At 41.5% G+C, this 19,080-nt stretch overlaps 1 protein-coding gene across 3 annotated transcripts; it reads left to right on the forward strand.

Annotated features, from left to right (window-relative positions):
* Positions 1-1,513: 1,513 nt before the first annotated feature.
* On the forward strand, positions 1,514-15,973 carry BHLHB9 (basic helix-loop-helix family member b9). 3 transcript variants are annotated; one of them, XM_039224265.1, is made up of 5 exons: positions 1,514-1,588; positions 4,525-4,670; positions 11,473-11,555; positions 12,878-12,956; positions 13,285-15,973. In XM_039224265.1, exon 5 carries the CDS (start codon positions 13,580-13,582, stop codon positions 15,230-15,232), a length of 1,653 nt encoding a protein of 550 aa, XP_039080196.1. In that variant the 5' UTR covers positions 1,514-1,588; positions 4,525-4,670; positions 11,473-11,555; positions 12,878-12,956; positions 13,285-13,579; the 3' UTR covers positions 15,233-15,973. The 3 variants fall into 3 exon arrangements, with proteins under 3 accessions (XP_039080196.1, XP_039080195.1, XP_039080198.1); XM_039224264.1 differs by lacking the exons at positions 1,514-1,588; positions 4,525-4,670 and adding an exon at positions 10,167-10,433; XM_039224267.1 differs by lacking the exons at positions 1,514-1,588; positions 4,525-4,670 and adding an exon at positions 10,754-10,772.
* Positions 15,974-19,080: the final 3,107 nt, after the last annotated feature.

Genomic DNA, 19,080 nt, shown 5'->3' on the forward strand with positions numbered 1-19,080 from the left:
ATTGTACAAAAATGGTAATGTTTTCACATGACAGTTACACTCAAAAGATGTTTCCTTTTAGAGTAACACTTGCTTTCTAGAAATAGTGGTGATTGCAAAGTATTGTGAATATGCTTAACAGCACACTGAATTGTACGCTTTAAAATGGTTAAATTATTATGTTTTACTTTATGTGTATTTGTCATAATAATAAGTAAATAGATTATACCATACCATCAGACAGAAGAATTGGAAGTCAGAGATAGAGTTGGCTTGGAGGGAAACTCCAGACTTGCAGGAAACATATTTTATTATGTTTAAACATGGTGAAAACAGTATTTCTGTTTTGTCTAAGGATGCTAATTTTTGGAAAAGTAAAATTATGACTTGTAAATTAGAAATAATTATGTGATATTTTTCAACACATTTAAGGAATATGAAAATGATTGAAGGAGATATGTGTATATCATATACACAATAATATAAACAAAATATATGTATATTAAATTTCATACATACGGAAAATTAATAAATGTTAGGATAAAATTGATAGGTTAAATACAAAACTAGTAAGTATTTTAAGTAATACGTTGTAAACATTGATGTTATCTGTCCACTGAACGTAAACCACTTAGACAAAATATCTACAAGTTAACAGCCTCTCAGAGTTGAAAACTTGCTCAATAGAAAGTGGAGCTCAGCAGTACACTGGAATAATATCAGAACCCATGTTGTCTTTACTCAAGCTTTGTATAATTTTTCTGACCGTGCAACATGTTTTTTTTCCCACCTGATTCTGATATGCAAGGTTTATGGAAGTAGGACAAAGTGGCAGTCTTGCCTACCTTCACAAACCACAAGCGTTAACAGAGATCATCCTGGTAGTGGACATGGAAATTTGAATGTTTGTTTTGCTTATCAATATTTTCCGAGACAGACTGTGTGTGTGTGTGTGTGTGTGTGTGTGTGTGTGTGTGTGTGTGTGTGAATATGTCGCCCGAGTATCATACAGAGTAATAAAAATCAGTTCGTCTCCAAGCTTCTTCCTCATCGAGTATTCCTCGCCAGCCCTGTGCTCCTAAAGAGCAAGGCTCAGGCCTAGCGCTGGAGGCTCCGGCTCTAAACCCAGCCTTCCTTCAGCTGTCTTCACCAGGGTCGGGAGCTTCAGATTCTTCTAGCAAGCATCTCAACCTCAGGGGCAGAAGATTCTGCCATCCGTGCCGCAGGGTTGCGGCAGACAGGCTGACTACACGGTCACGTGAGGCTGGTGGTAGGTCACGTGACCACGCTCTCGCTTAGGCAAGCATGGAGGTGTGTCGCACTGAAAGGGGGCTGGAAGGACATACCTGACGACTGACAGACGGCCGTGGGAGGAGTGGTAGAATGTTGGGCTGGGTGGAGGGGTGTCCCTCCATGCTGCACTAACCTGAAAACGGATCTCTCAGGCGACCGGAATTACAGCATTTGTTGGTAGAGGGCACCGCCCCTCAGCCTATTGCCAGCATCTTAGCCAAGGGTCAATCTTTTGCCCAGGGGCTCAAGAGGCAGAGAGTCGTCCTGCCTGCCGCAGACAAACGTGGAGAGAAGCAGCGGGTTGCTGTTGGAGGAGGTGGGTGCGAGGCTGGGAAATGGCATCCCTGGGACATGGTGGCTGAGAATAGGTCCGGGTGCAGGAAGTGCCTCGGATGATCCTGGGTCTCTGCTTCTCCTGCCTTCTGAACACCCCTCCCCCACTCCCAGGCTTCCCGCCCAGCCCAGCTCTGTGTGACTCTGTTACTGTGTGTCGGATAAGGGAAATGGACACGGGGGGAGTCGGTTTCAGGACAGACCAGAGAGATGAAACGGGGAAGTGACAATTCCTGAACTCCTGAAGCGCTGGATCTGGAAAGGAATTGTGAGAATTTTATTGGGACCTAAGGCAGGCTGCCCCCAAATGTGCCATTTTGGCATGCAGATTATTTGGAGCTGAAAACAATTGAGGCCCAAAAGGCTCAGGAGGAAATTTTGACCTCCTCCACTAACTGCCTAAAGAAAATTTAGGTTGAGGACCTGCTCCAGGAAGACAGCTACCACCACAGATAACCACAGTATGATATGAACTAGGGGTGGTTGACAGGGAGGAATTTAGCAAAGTATCTGTTAAAATTTCTTTCTATGTTTCTGTATGCACCCCCCATATTTGTTTACCAACTATTCATTCTTTACTTTTTTGAATTGCTTTCCTTCCCTTTGAAGTACCAAATCCCTACCTTTCTTCTTAGTTAGGTATGGCAAATTACCACATTTTACCTGTCTTTGGAATCTCCTATGAGTGTGGGTTCCCTATATGTATGAATTTAAATTGTATTTTATTTTTATTTATTTGATCTGTCTCATCAATTTAATTCTTACTCCAACTAGAAAAATTTGAAGGTTAGAAAAAACTGTTTTTCCTCAATAATGGGAACCATGAGCTACACTCCTGTCCTCTCACCTAGTTGACATTCACTCTGTCTGTCTTCCAGATGTTGGGGATGACTGAGACCAGAGCAGCTTTGGAGGGATGGTGGGGTAAAGGAGGCATGGATACACGGCCTTATATTCCAAGGTTCCAACTTCCAAAAGATACAGGAGTAGAATGAATCCCAATCTGAGCAGCTCTAAAGAGGGTGAGGAGGAACAAACTCAGGAGAAGGGAACCTAGAGAATTTGGGTCCTTCATAAGGGATTTCTCATTGGGACACCACCAAGTTTCTCATCTCCCAAGAGGATCCTTGGATCTTAGTCCCAAGCAACAGCTCCTTCCCATCTAGAAACACAGAAGTTGCTGTTTGATCTGAGCTTCCCTCCCCCTGTTGTCCTGGGCCTCAGAAGAGGTTCTTTCTGGGACCACTGACAGAAACTGTTGGTCTCACATGATTCCCCGCTCTGCAGACACTTTGCTCTTCCTTTCACTGTGTTTTCTGCTCCCTTAGAGCTTGTTCCTTTGGTCTCATCCTAGGTACCAGCCCTTGGTAAATCCTTGACCTCTTTCTATTTGAATGTTCCTCCCCTGATGTATCCACTGGATACCAGTGCAGTTTAGGAAGTGTCACCAGGAAGTAATGAGTTTTCTTAAGCCTTCTCATATCCTTATTTTTATACTCAGTATAGAGTTGAAATCATGTCATAATGATATTTTGGGCCCACCTGTTTACATTTAAAAGCTAGGGTTGAACAGAGGGCATATGAGGTACAGAGACTGAGTCCTAGGACTACCTCCTCCTCTCTTACTCCTTGCCTGCTTTGTTATTTTCCCCTTCCCTCCAATCTTCAGAATTCTGGTAATATAAATATTGGGTTCAATGTTCAGGTTATAGTATTTCCACTCAATTTCCACTGTTTTCTATTGTCTGTGCGTTTTTAGAATTTGAAAAAAGAGAATACCTCAAACATAGTGTGGTATAAGAAAGAATATATTTTACCATTGTCCCTGGTTTCTGGCACAGAGCTTCAAAAACACAGATTTCTTGAGTGATAGGAGTGTCTTTGTTATAATAATAAAGTAACTTTTGGCTTCAGATTGTGGGCTGGTCACCAGTAGGACCAACCATGACAAGACTTGGAACTTAAGGCCAGCTGGAACTCTCAGAGCGAAGGGCTGAATTTTGCATTCAGTCATATGGCCAATGATTTAATGGATCATGTCTACATAAGGAAACCGCAATGAAAACTCAGGGCTCAGTGGGGCTTCCTTATTGGTAAAGACACTGATATCCAGGGAGGTTGATGTGGCCTAAATTCATAGGGAAAAGGCATAGAAGCTGTGTGTCTAAGAACCTTCCACACCTTGTCCTGTGTATATACTTTATAATAAAACTATAATCCAAGGTATAGAACTTTTAGTGAGCTGTTCTGGTAAATTATCAAGCCTGATGAAGTCATGGGAAATCCTGAATTTATAACTGGTCACTCAGAAGTATGAGTGGTCCATATGACTGGCATCTGATCTGAAATGGGGCTCTATTGTTGGGAACTACCTTCAAACCTATGGAGTCTGATGCTAACTCCAGTTAGTTGTTGTCAAAGAGCTGATGTTGTAACAATGATGTTACACGTCTTTATTTTTTAAAAGGTTATTTAATTTGTTATTTTTTAATGTTTTATTTATTTTTGAGAGAGAGATAGAGACAACATTAGCAGGGGAGGGTCAGAGAGAGGGGGAGACACAGAATCCGAAGACCGGCTCCAGGCTCTGAGCTAGCTGTTAGCACAGAGCCTGATCCGGGGCTCAAACACATGAACCATAAGATCATGACCTGAGCTGAAGTCAGATGTAACCGACTGAGCCACCCACGCGCCCCTACATGTCTATTTTTAGCAGCCACTCATAGATTAATATCTGCCTCTGGTCCTATTTATCATACATAAACAAGTTAAAAATGAAGAAGGCAGAACCTACCAGTATATTATGGGTGAAAAAAGCAACATGTGTTTTTGTGGCAAGCACCTGCAATTTAAATGATTTTTTAAAGTTCTCTATAATTTCTATATATATTTTTTCTCATTAGAGCTCTTTCACTCTAGAATTTCTGTTGGGAGTACCACATTTATGTTTGGGGAACTTCACACTGTGGCCTCGCTGGAAACTGCCTAAGTCCCATGTGCAACCTGAAACAGATATTTAGCCAATTAACACCTGTGGATTCTTTCAAGCTCAGGAAAAAGGCAGGGTAAGTGTGATGTGCATGTGTATGTCCCTCAGTATAAGGATGATTATCTCTGTCCTGATCACCCCTTGGGTATGACTTGTAACAAGGGGCCAGGACCATCCATCAATTTTTTTACTTATATGCCCTTTTGTTTCTGCTCATTTTCTGGATAAGTATTATGGGCTATCTCAAGTAATAAATATTAGGGCCTATTCAAATATCACTTGACTTAAAATATTGCTGCCTGAGGATAAAATCAGAGCAGATTTGTCATCAATCCAGTCATGAATGAAATAAAGTATCTTCTTATAGTACAGCTGAATTGTTATCACTCACTGACCCTCTACTCTGTGCCCAGTTTCAAAGAGTAACTTTCAATGGGATATCATCTATAAAATATTCCCTGTTTCCCTATGAAGAGTTTCAAGGCCCTAATTTTCTATCTCTATCACTCAACACATTCTTCCAAGTCAGGACCGGCACTAGAATGAGATAAGGACACAGTTTTAGGAAGCACTCACTTTCAGGTGCTTCACCGTAGTCCAAGCCCTTCTCCACTTTGCCTGCACACAAGCCACATTGGACTCTCTGCTTTTTCCCAACCCAACTATACTTTGTACTTTACTACCTCTGTACCTTTCACCACACTATTTCCTCAATCTTCGATGCTCTTGTGACCATTTCTCTGCCTATGGAAAAACATAGGCAATTTTCGGCTCAGTCTCAAATGCTAGGATTTGAAGCTTTTCTCATACCCTCATCTTACTCTTTACATCTTGGTAGGAAGTAATTCCTCCATCCTTTGTACTTATATAGTATTTTATTTGGTCCTATTTTGGCATTTGTTTCTTTATATCATATACTGAAGTCTTTTTTGTGAGTAAGATAGAACTAATATTGAAGGATAGGTAGTATAGAAGAAGAAACTTGGACTCTGGAAGTATGAACCAAACCCCAGTCTGTCTGACCACAATGCCTGAGCCTTTTATTACTTATAATAGTAATTACTGTTAGTATTAAGATTTATTGGATGCTTTGTATGAGCCAAATACTCTTCTAAGGATTCTGAATTATCAATTCATTTAATCTTCAAAACAAACTTCTGGAGTAGGTGCCATTGTTGCATCCATTATACAAATGAGGAAGCTGAGGCACAGACTGGTTAAGTAACTTACCCAAGCTCACTGAAGTGGTTAGCAGAGGTTCTGAAATTCAAACTTTGGTAGTTGGAATCTAGAGCTGGTATGCATTACCACTTTGCTATGTTTATATCCCTCTAGTGCTAATTATCACTAAAAGCTATCATCATCACCATCACTAACTTCATCATAAGATTTTCTGTTTCTTATAGCCTGTAGTAAAGTACTTCATTCATCATAAAGAAACTTAAACCTGAAGGTTGTTAGACCTCCTGTCCGTTAACTCCTTCTTTCTGTGTATCAGCCTACTCCACCTTTTTCTTCCTTCCCAATTTAGTGGGCCTTCGTGGTTAATCATTTTTTCTACTCCCTCACCTCAATCCTCTAGTGCCTGGTTTCGCTGTCCTGGAAAAATCTCAGCTCTTGAGAAATCCCAAATATTCACCTTTTTTTTTTATACTTGTGTTGCTTAGTACAGTGCACCTGAGGAAAGTTAACCAAATTTTTCTGACTGTTGACATTATGAATTTATCTTACTCAAATTCAGTACACCCCCCTGAACTGAAAGCAGATAATCTCTAATATTTACATTATGGATATTTCATAAGGGTGCATTTTCATACAATGCCTCTCTGAACTGAAACTGAGCTCAAGCACTTAATGTACTTCTGAGACCCTTAGATAAGTAAAGGCTTCAGTTTTCTGCCTGAGAGTTTCGTTTTCAATATAGAACAGAAGCCAACCACAGTTATCAGACCTGTAGCAATCATTAGGCAAGGTGATCAGAATTTACAGTCTTCCTTTCATGTGGAAACATGAGTTTCTGACACTGGTTTCAAGAGGTAGATGCTCGGTGACAGACAAAAGTCAGGAACTACTTACTGCTCATTGAAAAGGTGTTTTCTTCCTAAGCATAGATATCATTTAGGATTGTTCTATTTTCATATAACAAGGAACTCAACCAAAACTAACCTAATAAGGAAATTATTATCCACAGATTGCAAGTACTGAGGCAGAGCGACTTTGATGATTGTTCCATTCAGCTAAGGACTTCACTTTTTTGCCATTTCTTTCTTCTTCTATTCACAATACCGACTTCTGTCCTAAGGCTAGAAGCTTGAGAACTGCAACAACTGCAGGTGTCAAGCAACTTCCTGAAAAAAGGAGACTGTTTCCTGATGGCCTTTTCTTATGAGTGAGGAAACTTTGCTTAGAAGTCCTTCTGCAATCTTCTCCTAATGCCTTAATTAGTAGAATTATATCACCATCCCTGAACTCTGAACCAGAGTACCAAGGGGATGGATTACCCCTAGAGCAAGCTGACTTACCCCTGGAACAGGGATCAGCCTCCCTGTGCTATATGACTACAAGGAGAAGGGAGGCATACCCTATGCAAAAATGACATTATTTTAGTAAGGGGCTATGGTAAGCAACACAATATACAAAGTACTGAGGTTACAGTAAAAAAGAGCATAGTGACAATTTCTTATCAATTCTGACCACTAAAACCCACCATGGAGTTCTCATTTACTCTTTCCTACTTTCCCCAGCCCACCTCATAATATGACTAGATGGCAATTTTAAGAGAAACTAGAAAGAACTGATACATGCAGATATTTCAGAATATCAGATACTTCCTAATTTAGTGTGCACAAGAATCCTGTGAAGTAGTTATAACCAGCCTCTTCTGAGGGATAAATTAACAGTTAAAAACATTAAGTACCTTTTACAAAGTGACACAAATAATTAATGGTGAAAATTCTCTGTTGAGTTTGGGACTGCCTGGCTCTGAAGTCTGGCCATGTTCCAGAGTAGAGCCTCCTTTTTTACATTTCTTTATTAAAAAATAAAATTAAAATTTCATTTACTTTTTGAGAGAGAGTGTAAGCAGGCGAGGGGCAGAGAAAGGGAGACACAGAATCTGAAGCAGGCTACAGGCTCTGAGCTGTCAGCACAGAGCCCGACACTGAACTTGAACTCATGAACCACAAGATCATGACCTGAGCCAAAGTCGGACACTTAACCGACTGAGCCACCCATGTGCCCCAGTATAGCCTCCTTTTAGAACATGCTTTCAGGACTCAGAAACTTGCCATTCTAGTCTAAGCAAGCACCTAGTAGTATAGTACACTGCTTCTTGGTAGTGGTGGTGGTGGTGGTGATGACTCTTTTCTCCTAGGGTTAAGTCACAGTTGCCCAGATCTCACCACCAGGAATTTTGAATTGCAAGTTTGAACTCTAATATGCACTCCAAGTTATGAATTTGGGGGCTGCGATGCCAGAATCAGGGAGACACATAAACATTCTATACCTGGGAGGGAAAAGAGACAATATTTATGGAGCAGCTTGGTTTTCAAGGGCAACTTTATTCCCAGATCTAATACATAGCTGAAAGTAAGAGGACAAATGCTATGTTCACTAGACTTTATCTACCCCATTAAAATCCATAAGCCAGATTTCCAGGTTCAGTTAGGACATGTAAAGAGTTTGGAAGTCATTGTTCCTATACTTCTAAACAGAAAAAAAAAACCTGAATAAATTGAGAAGCAATGATTTATCTTAGACCGATCAAAGAACTTAGGTTACAGGGCAAATAATCACCCCAAATTATGGAGAAGACAAACCTGGAGAGTCACAGCCTCTCTCTCTTCTTAGAGCAGAAACTACTAGAAACATAAACATAAAAATGGTAAGTTTGACAAATTGTTAGATACTGAATATGGAATAGTTTGTGAGTAAGAAACCTCATGGGGACATGCTGGCTTAGAAGGTTAGTGAGCTTTACCTCTAGGAATTCCGATAGATTCTCACAAGTAAACATTTCAGAAAGAGCCCCACATGGCTGTAGGAGAAGGAATACACCTAGAACCTTCTCCAAGATAAAGGCCTACTTTCCAGTGGAAAAGCCTTTCGGTCTGCCTTATCCCAGCTGAGGGAAAGGCATTCCACCTATCAAGCCTATTATAGACTTCGATTCTCAAATAAAGAAGAGAAAGACGCTAAGAAACACTTGTGAGGGTCATAGCTTAGGGACACAGGCTCACCAAACACTGGAATTTAATCATAATATGATGGAACACTTGCTCTCCTCCACACGTTATCACATTGCTAACAAGCCTCCAGTGTCATAACAGTAGAGTAAGCTAAAAGAGCTGCAAGATGTAGACTCTCTACAAGGAGTAATTAGGGAAGCCCAAAGTTTAGAGGGGACATAAAAATAAGGACTCTAGAGGAATTTGAAGTCCAGAGCACTTACAGCTACAGCAAACTACCCACAGCCCAACTGCTAACCAGCTTAACTTTAAAACTTCTCACTAAATGTCTGTTCACTTCAGTTCATATCACCTAATGAATCATATCCAACTTTCAACACAAAATTATAAGGCATGCTAAAAGGCAAGAAAAAGCACAATTTGAAAATACAAAGCAAGCATCAGAACCTGACTCAGATATGATGCAGAATTTGAAAGTATCAGGGAATACCAATAAGTAACCTTAATATGTTAATAGCTCTAATGGATAAACTAGACAAGTGTGTATGGCAAGTGGCTGAGATCCAAGCTGGTTCTAATCCCTGCCACATTTCCACATTGCCAAAGATCATGAAAGCTTGGATATGACTGCAAGAAGAGAGTTGATAGGACAGTGAAAAAGGAGCCAGGACTATGTTGACACCTGGCCATGGGGCAATAGTCAGGAAAGATCCTATGACCCAGTGCAGGTCCTGACAAGGGAAAGGCCCTCCTTCTTAGGCAACTGTAGGGACTGCGAAATGGCAAAGCATATTCGCTTTGAATCAGTTTGAATGAGGGGCGGGGTTGGGAAGCGGTGTGGCAGAAAAAAAAAATGGGCACAGAGCACTGGTTGGTTTTCTCAGGTTAGAGGTGTAGGTCGGCCTCTCTTTACAGAAAAGTCTCAGTGGTGGGCCTCCATGAGAGCCCCTTCCCACTTCCTGCTCTCCATGGCCCCGGGAAGCAATGAAGAACTCCAGGAGGGCCAGTTGGTCTCGCCTTAAGTAGCCTCTCCCCTCTAATCCTGTTGTTCTCACAGCCCCAGCCCATCAGCCACCGGGAAGGAGGGCGGGCGGAATGGGGGGGGGGGGGAGGAGGAGGTGGGCAGTCACTGAACAGGCTAGGGGTTCTCACACACCGAGGGGCGGTTGATATCCATCCGCTGCTGCTTGCAGCACACTGCCACCCCCATCACCACCACCACTACCACCACCACAAAACCCCGCCCGGACCTTGAGATCTAGCCCCCACCGCCAATCGTCCCAGGGTCCCTTTTATTGAAGTGCCAGCAGTGAGGGGGTGGTCGCCTTGGAGGTAGGCAGAGGCAGTCTGCTGTGAGCCCGCCCCTTAGGCTGGCGCTCCTCCTGGCCCCGCCCCCTCTGGGTCGGAACTACGGTGGGCCAGGGAGGGGGCGTCTAGCCTGTTAGTACCGTATCCCTCCGCCCCCCTTCCCGACACCCTTGCTGCGAGCGGTTCGTGCTGCGTCCTGCGCTGCCCCTACCCTGATTGGCGCAGCAGCGGGGAGGCGGGGGCAGGACGCCTCTTTGCGATTCTGGCTACGCGCGAGTGAGGAGCTCCGAGAGGAGGCGGGGGGTGGGGGGAGGGTCAACGACCTGCACCTTGAGCCTGTGAAGGTAAGTGGGGTGGGGAGGGGGGACCCCCAATGTCACCCGGCTTACAGCCTGTCCGGACCCCAGCCTCTGGCAGCCTGGCAAGGAGGAGGCGACCCGGTCCCTGACGGAGGTGCGCAGCGTCGTGGGACCCCTGGCGAGAAGAGGCAGTGACTGGCGGGGGCCCGGCCCACGGCACAGGGGCTGGCAGGAGAGGCTCCCTCATATCCACTGGAGGCGAACTGCGGCAGCCACTCCGCAGCCAGCTTTCCAGGCTCCCACGACCCTCCCTCGACGGTGCTGTGCTGGGAGAGAGCTGTTGGGGGAGACTGCTGTGGAAGAAATGGCGGAGCGGGAGTTGGGGTGGGTGGTGCCGGGAGAGGCTGCTGGGGCGAGTGTGGGGTTGGGGGTGGTGTCGGAGCGCTGTGCTCAACTGGCGGGTGGGGTGGGCCGGTGGCTTCTGCTACCCAGGGCCTTGATTCTGTAAAGGGGCCTGTTGGGTGCTGTCCTCTCTCACAGGCACTTGGTTGATGCCAAAATCTCTACAAGATAGGTCTGGCACATTTAGCAAGAAGACAGTTGAGTGGGTATATTTGAAAACATCAAAATGAAGTGTTTTCTCCACCTCTTAATACAGCAGTTTTATTGCCTTCCATGTTTATATCTTGCACCCAATTAAATAGAAGGAAATGACAGAATAAGGAGTAGATCACCTTTCACAAGGAAGGGTCCTTGTAAAGAAATAGCGTGGTATAAAAAAAATAGTGTGGTATTAATCCACCTTTCTCCTTCAGGATCATTTTTCTCAACATCCTGGCGAGTTGAGGTGTGGGAATGGTGGGCCAGAATAAAGGGGAGTGTTTTCTGAAGGGTCAGTTTAGAGCCTATTACATTCATTTACTTATTTCCTGATTCTTCAAAAGGTAGTGTCAGGACCTGAATTCTGGGTATCTGTCTTATTAACCTGATATTTTCCTACAATTGTCAACATATTCTCTTGGTGTTTTGCTGAATGCTCCTCTTTTTTTTTTTTTTTTCTTCCCAACGTGTGACTCTTCTCCAGCTAAGGAACTATTAACTGGTGAGAAATATAGAAGTTCCTGAGGACCCCTGCTGTGTGGGCTGGTTGGCTTAGGTGGTAATGAGGTAGGATATATGTTTGCATGGAGAAATGGGAAGGGTAGGGGCATGCAAAGATGGTATTGAAATAATAGTCCTTGTTATCTTCACGGACTGCTTTCTAAATACAGTTGCCCACCATCTAATATTGCATTTCATATTTTGTTTAGGAGAAGAGGTGTAGTCTCTGTTGGGAGAATGACCTAATTCAAAAATTGGAAGTATAATTAGACAAGCTGCAGGTCTTGGGGGAATTGATGTGGAATCATTTGGTAGGAGCAGACAGGTGGGAGACATTTAAGATGGCCTTAAATAAACAAAAGTCTATGTTATAATGCTTGTGATGGGTATTGGGCTAGTTCAGTCTCTTCTGTTTTCTCTCTTTTGCCTTTTTTTTTTTTTAATATTTTTTATTTATTTCTAGGAGAGAGAGAGACAGCGTGAGCAGGGGAGGGTCAGAGAGAGAGGGAGACACAGACTCTGAAATAGGCTTCAGGCTCTGAGCTAGCTGTCAGCACAGAGCCCGACGCGGGGCTCGAACCCACGAACCGCGAGATCATGACCTAAGTGAAAGTCAGACGTTTAACTGACTAAGCCACCCAGGCGCCCCTATATCTTGAGCGACATAAGTACTATTATCAGACAGAATCTCAAGTTTACTAGTGAATAACGTTATTTGTATTAATTTTTTAAAGAAAGGGGGCAGATGGAAAACATCAATGACATTTGTAATATGTTCCAATCAGTGATACANTGAAATAGGCTTCAGGCTCTGAGCTAGCTGTCAGCACAGAGCCCGACGCGGGGCTCGAACCCACGAACCGCGAGATCATGACCTAAGTGAAAGTCGGACGCTTAACCGACTAAGCCACCCAGGCGCCCCTCTCTTTTGCCTTTTTATCTATTCTTAAGTTTGTTCCTTTATAGGTTCCTGTAGAAATATGTAGATAGTTGTTCACTTTGAATTAAGAAAAAAGAAGAAAACTATTCATTTGGATTCAAGGTGACTGTGAGCATGAGCATGCCTATTGATTGGGGATTTAAATAGGCTATTGGCAAGTAGGTGAGACTAAAACATATCTTGGAGCCATTGTCTTCCAACTTTACAGATACCTCTACCCTCATATTTGTGTGTAGGAAATGAGGATAAATTAAGCCAGGATTATGCCTACAGGGTAATTGATACCCAGGAAATGGGGTGGGAAGCCATGAGGAGGACCAAAGGGAGCAGAAATGTTATATAACCAAAGTTCTAGATTTGGAAAGACAGATACTCAGTTTAGAATCTAGAGTAAATGCCTGGCTACCAAATGCTCAAAATTCCATTTCTCCTGTATTTTTGTCCAAAGGTCTGCCTGTGAATTGGCTGTAGGGCTTTTTGATCCTAGAAGCAAGGAAGGAGGAGAAAATCGCACCAGATCAGTACAGGTTAGTGTGAAACCTACCTGGATAGACCTGTAGAGTATAGTGGTGTATACCAAAGGGCCTGGATGTTTCTTAGCCTCTCTCACTTTTAACACCCTTTTCCATCATCCCTGCTCCTATGTGATATAGAAAAAAGAGGGCATTAGTGCCTGGGTAGGATACTGTTGGGCATTAGTGGGAGTGTGGAAGGAATAAAATGAGGGAATAGAGTTTTCTACTATTCTACTTCTACCACACAATCCATCTCTATTCTATCATGTCACGTGTGGCTGTCTGCATAGAGAAACACAATTGGAAGAGACTTAAAGCTTGTTTTCTTCTTCCACCTCAGGTCCATCTCCAGTGGTGGCTGTAGTGGCCTTGGAGTGGCAGATCATCACCTTCAACAGGTCTGCCCTCAGGAACTATCATTTTCCCTCAGGGTGATTGCCTCTGTCTTCTTGCTGTATTGTTGACAGGCTCTGTGTTTGGAAAGAGGACTGTATGACTTCTGAGCTCATGACTTACTCTTGCTACAAAGTTTATGTCTGACCCAGTGGAAGAGTGTTAAGACTTTGACCTGGGACACATTCAGAACCAAGGCCAAGACTGTATAGCACTACTGTCTATGTAACTGGTCTTTAACCATGACTGGGGCTAAGAATGAGAATAGAAACAAAGGCAAAGCTCAAAAACGGGATGGTGTGCAAACCAAAGCAAAGAGGGAGACTACTGTCATAGTCAGACCTGTAGCTAAGACCCAGGAGAAAGCAATAGCCAAGGCAGGATCTCAAGCTGATACAACAGCAACGATGAAAGCAAGGTCTAAGAACAGGAGTGTTCATGAGATAAAGGAAAGAGCCCTGGCAGATTTTAGTCCCAAAGCTGAAGATGAGGCCTCTAGAGTATCTTGGATTTGTTCTGTGGCTGAGGGTAATACTAAATCTGGGTCCACATGTAAAGATAAGGCTGGTATTGATACCTGGTTTTGGTCTGGGGAAGAGGCCAATGTTGGTTCCTGGTTTTGGAGTGGAGAAGAGGCCAATAATCATTCCAGTGCTAAGGATGACAGTAAAGCTGGTATTGATCCTCTGTCCTGTGCTGAAAAGTTGGAACCTGTCGCTGGGGCCAGTTGCAAAGCTAGGCCAGGGGCTGAGGAGGAAGAGGAAGAAAATGTTATTGGGAACTGGTTTTGGGATGGAGATGAAACTAGCTTTGACCCTAATCCTAGACCTGTGAGCAGGATAGTTAGGCCCCAGCCTGTGGATGAAATTAATGAGAAAAATAGGCCCAAGGACTGGTCTGAGGTAACTATCTGGCCCAAAGCCCCTGCTGTAACTCCAGCAGTGTTAGGATTTAGATCCCAAGTCCCATTTGAGACAAAGCCTCCTTCATATATTGTCCTGGCCTCAGCTGAGGAAAATACCCATTCTTTACCTATGGCAACAACATGCTCTTCTAGGAGCACGACTTCATGCTCACAGCCTGTCCCTGAGTATCCGTTTGGTTCTGACCCTTGCATCCAGACCATAGAGGAGATTAGACGCCAAATTAGGATCAGGGAAGCGAATGGGATTAAGCCATTTGCTTGCCCTTGCAAAATGGAATGCTATATGGATTCTGGGGAATTTGAAAAACTCATTTCCTTACTTAAGTCAACTACTGATCCTCTCATTCATAAAATAGCTCAAATTGCAATGGGGATCATTAATGTTCATCCCTTTGCCCAGGAGTTTATTAATGAGGTGGGTGTAGTGACTCTTATTGAAAGTTTGCTCAGTTTTCCTTCCTCTGAAATAAGAAAAAAGGCTGTAATTACTCTGAATCCTCCTTCTGGAGGTGAGAGACAACACAAGGTTGAATTACACGTTAAGCATATGTGTAAAGAAACCATGTCTTTTCCCTTGAATTCACCCGGACAGCAATCTGGATTAAAGATACTAGGGCAACTGACTACTGATTCTGACCATCACCACATTGTTGCCAATTACTTTTCAGAACTTTTCCATTTGCTATCCCTGGGAAATCGTAAAACCAGAAATCTTGTTTTAAAAGTACTTTTGAATATGTCTGAAAACCCAACTGCAGCCAGAGATATGATCAATACAAAAACATTAGCAGCATTAAAACTCATCTTTAACCAGAAGGAGGCAAAAGCCAATCTTGTTAGTGCTGTGGCCATATTTATTAACATAAAGGAGCATATCAGAAAGGGCTCGATTGTAGTTGTCGATCACATGAGCTATAATACACTGATGGCCATTTTCCGTGAAGTTAAAGTAATTATTGAAACAATGTAAAATGAGCCAGAAATAAAAGTGAACATTTTGAACAATCTCAGACTCTAAAAGGCTGTCCCTATAGACCCTTGCATAATGTTTTTATTATTACAGTACATACATTATAAATTACATCTTTAACATGAAATTACCTGTGACAGTCTCTAGTTTTGAGCTAGACTATTTTTGAGATATCAAATGAATATTATATTGTAAGCTAAAAATATCTGTTGATTTTTATCTTGTGTAGATGGGGAACTTTTTAACATTTTACTTAGGATAGTGAACCAGTTCATTATCATAAGTATGCTAACTTGTTCATTTCTATTTGCTTAGATCTGTTTGCGGCTTCAAATGGCAATAAAGAAAACATCACTGAATTAGTAATCTAGTTTGCAGAAATAAGGCATATACATACAAAAAAATTACTAACAGCACTTACATATATCCGTACACATACACATTTATTGCTGAATGTGCACTCTACATGTAAATAAGGCAGGAGTTGATGTAGGCTATTTACCATAAGAGGAATTACTGTTTTTCCCTTATTCTACCTGTATCAGATAACTTATGGTAGGCATTTAACAACCGCTGATGTAAGCTGAAGAAAATGTCTCAGTATGTGATAATATTAGATTATATGCTTTCAGATTTTTAAATAGTTAAACAAGATCATACTGTAAAAGCTGTCACTTTTTCTTTCACTATATTGTGAGCATCTTTCCGTATCAATAAACATGTATCTATAACATTTTTGAATCACTTAATAGTTCTTCTTTGTTAACATTTAGTGCATAGTACCCTAATATTTCATCGCATAATCCCTTTTTTCCTAAAGTTTATTTATTTATTTTTGAGAGAGACAGAGTGTGAGCAGAGGAGGGCCATAGAGAGAGAGGGAGAGAGGGAGAATCCCTAGCAGGCTCTGCGTGGTCAGCACTTAGAGCCCAAAGTGGGGCTTGAATGCACAAAACCAAGAAATCATGATCTGTGCTGATATTAAGAGTTGGACGCTTAACTGACTGAGCCACCCAGGTGCCCCCTTGCATATTCTCTTAATAATATGCACACATTTTTTTTTGCAAAAGTAAGAGTATAGTAATCTGCAACTTGCCTCATTGTCTTTATAATTATCTTTTCAATTTAGTGTTATGAAGATCTACCACAAGCTTTTTATTTATAGCTTTATTGAGGTACAATTGACTTACATTAATCCATACATATTTAAAGTATATAATTTAATACATTTTGATATACGTATACACATGTGAAACTATCACCAGAGTCAGGATAGTAAACATATCCATCACCCCTCCCCAGAGTTTCTTCATGCCCCTTTTAGTCACTCCCACCTTTCACTATGTCTCCCTGCCCCCAGGCAACCACTGATCCTTCTTTTGACAGTACAGAACTGTTTTTATTTTTTGTAACTTTATATAAATGGAACCATACAGCATGTTTTTTGGGGGAGCAGTGGTGTGTGGCTTCTTTCAGCATAATTACTTGAGACCCATGTATGTTACTATGTGTATCAGCAGTTCATTGTTTTTTTATTGCCAAGTAGTCTACTATATGGCTATATTACAGTTTATCCATTTACGTGTAGATGGAGATTTGAGTGGTTTCCAGATTGGGCTATTACAAGTAAAGCTGCTATGAACGTTTGCATACAACTTTTTCTATGGACATGTATTTTGCTTTTCTCTTGGGTAAATAAATGCCTAGGAGTGAAATGGCTAGATCATATGGTAGGTATACATTTAACTTTTACATTTTCCAATTTTTTTCTTACATTCCTGCAGCATTGCGTGAGAGTTCTGATTGTTCCACATACTTTTTAACACTTGGTATGATTGGTCTTTTTAATTTTACCAATATCTCACTGTAGTGTTTTTAATTTTTTTTTAATTTATTTATTTGGAGAGAGAAAGAGCACAAGCAGGGGAGAGAGAGAGAGATTGATTCCCAACCAGGCTCCGCAGGGTCAGCACAGAGCCTGACATGGTGCTCAAAGTTATGAAACTGTGAGATCATAACCTGAGCCAAAATCAAGAGTCAGATGCTTAACGAACTGAGCCACCCAGGTGTCCGTCGTTGTAGGTTTTTTTTTTTTAATTTAAGCATAGCTGGCATACAATGTTATATTACTTTTAGACATATGATATAGTGATTCAACATTTATATATGTTACAAAATGATCACCATGATAAATCCAGTTACCATCTGTCACCATATAAAGTTGTTACATATTATTAGCTATATTCTCTATGTTGTGCATGATATGCATTATATCCTTGTGTCTTATTTTATAACTGGAAGTTTGTACCTTTTAATCCCCTTCCCCTATTTTGCCCATTACCTTCCATCCCCCTCTCATCTGACAACCACCAGATTATTCTCTGCATCTATTAGTCTGTTTCTGTTTTGTTTGTTTGTGTTTTAGGTTCCACATATAAGTGAAACCATACAGTACTTGACTTTCTCTGTCTTATTTCACTTAACAAAATACTCTCTAGGTCCATCCATGTTGTCATGATTGGAAAGATTTCATTCTTTTGTATGACAGTAATATTCCATTGTATATATACCACATCTTTATTCGTCTCTTGATGGACACTTAGGTTACTTTCATATCATGATTATTGCAAATAATGCTGCAGTGAACATAGACATGCATATATCTTTTTGAATTAGTGTTGTCATTTTCCTCAAATAAATACCCAGAAGTGGGATTGCTGGATTGTATAATAGTTCTATTTTCAATTTTTGGAGAAAGTCCATACTGTTTTCCATAGTGGCTGCACCATTTTGCATTCCCATCAGCAGTGCAAGAGGGTTTCTTTTTCTCCATATCCTCACCAACATGTTATTCCTTCTTTTTGATCCTAGTTACTCTGACAGGTGTGAGCTGATACTGTGGTTTTGATTTGCATTTCCCCAATGATCAGTACTGTTGAACAACTTTTCATGTTGGTGATCTGTATGTCTTCTTTGGAGAAATGTCAATTCAGGTCCTCTATTTTTCAACTGGATTGTGTTTTTGATTTTTTAAATGTTGAGTTTTATGAGTTCTTTTTTAAAATTTTTTAATGTTTATTTATTTTTGAGAGAGAGAGAGAGAACAAGCAGGGGAGGGGCGGAGAGAAAGGGAAACAGAATCTAAAGCAGGTTCCAGGCTCTGAGCTGTCAGCACAGAGCCCAATGTGGGGCTCGAACCCACAAACTGTGAGATCATGACTTGAGCCAAAGTTGGATGTTCAGCAGACTGAGCCACCCAGGTGCCCCAAGTTTTATGAGTTCTTTATATATTTGGGATATTAACCCCTTATCAGTTATATCATTTGCAAACTTCTTTTTCCATTCAGTAGCTTGCCTTTTCATTTTGTTGATGGTCTCCTTTGCTGTGCAAAAGCTTTTGTTTGATATAGTCCCATTAGTTTATTTTTGCTTTCCTTGCAAAAATAAGGAGAAACATCCAAAAAAATATTGCTCAAACTGATACCTAAGACTTTACTGCCTATGTTTTCTTTTTTATTTGTAGCTTTAATTTGCGTTTCTCTATTGACAGTGATATGGAACATCTTTTCATATCCATGTTTATCATCTGTATGTATAGGTTGAAGTTTATGTAAATATTTTGCTTTTTTTTAATTAGGTGATTCATTTTAATTGGTGTTGATTTGTAAGAGTTGTTTTTATATATAATGAAAACAAGCTTATTAACAAATGTATGTTACACAAAGAGTTTTTCCCAGCCTATAGGTTGTTTTTTCACTGTTAAAAATGTCTTTTGACATTGAGCCTGGGGGGCTCAGTCTTTTAAGGTGTCCTACTTCAGCTCAGGTCATGATCTCCTGATTCATGAG

This window comes from Hyaena hyaena, unplaced genomic scaffold, assembly GCF_003009895.1.
Source record: "Hyaena hyaena isolate Hyena2069 unplaced genomic scaffold, ASM300989v1 scaffold_1578, whole genome shotgun sequence".
NCBI classification, from domain to species: domain Eukaryota; kingdom Metazoa; phylum Chordata; class Mammalia; order Carnivora; family Hyaenidae; genus Hyaena; species Hyaena hyaena.

What these genes read in the sequence shown, in the direction of transcription:
- BHLHB9 (XM_039224265.1), top strand. Translation starts at nt 13,580, where the DNA reads ATGACTGGGGCTAAGAATGAGAATAGAAACAAAGGCAAAGCTCAAAAA.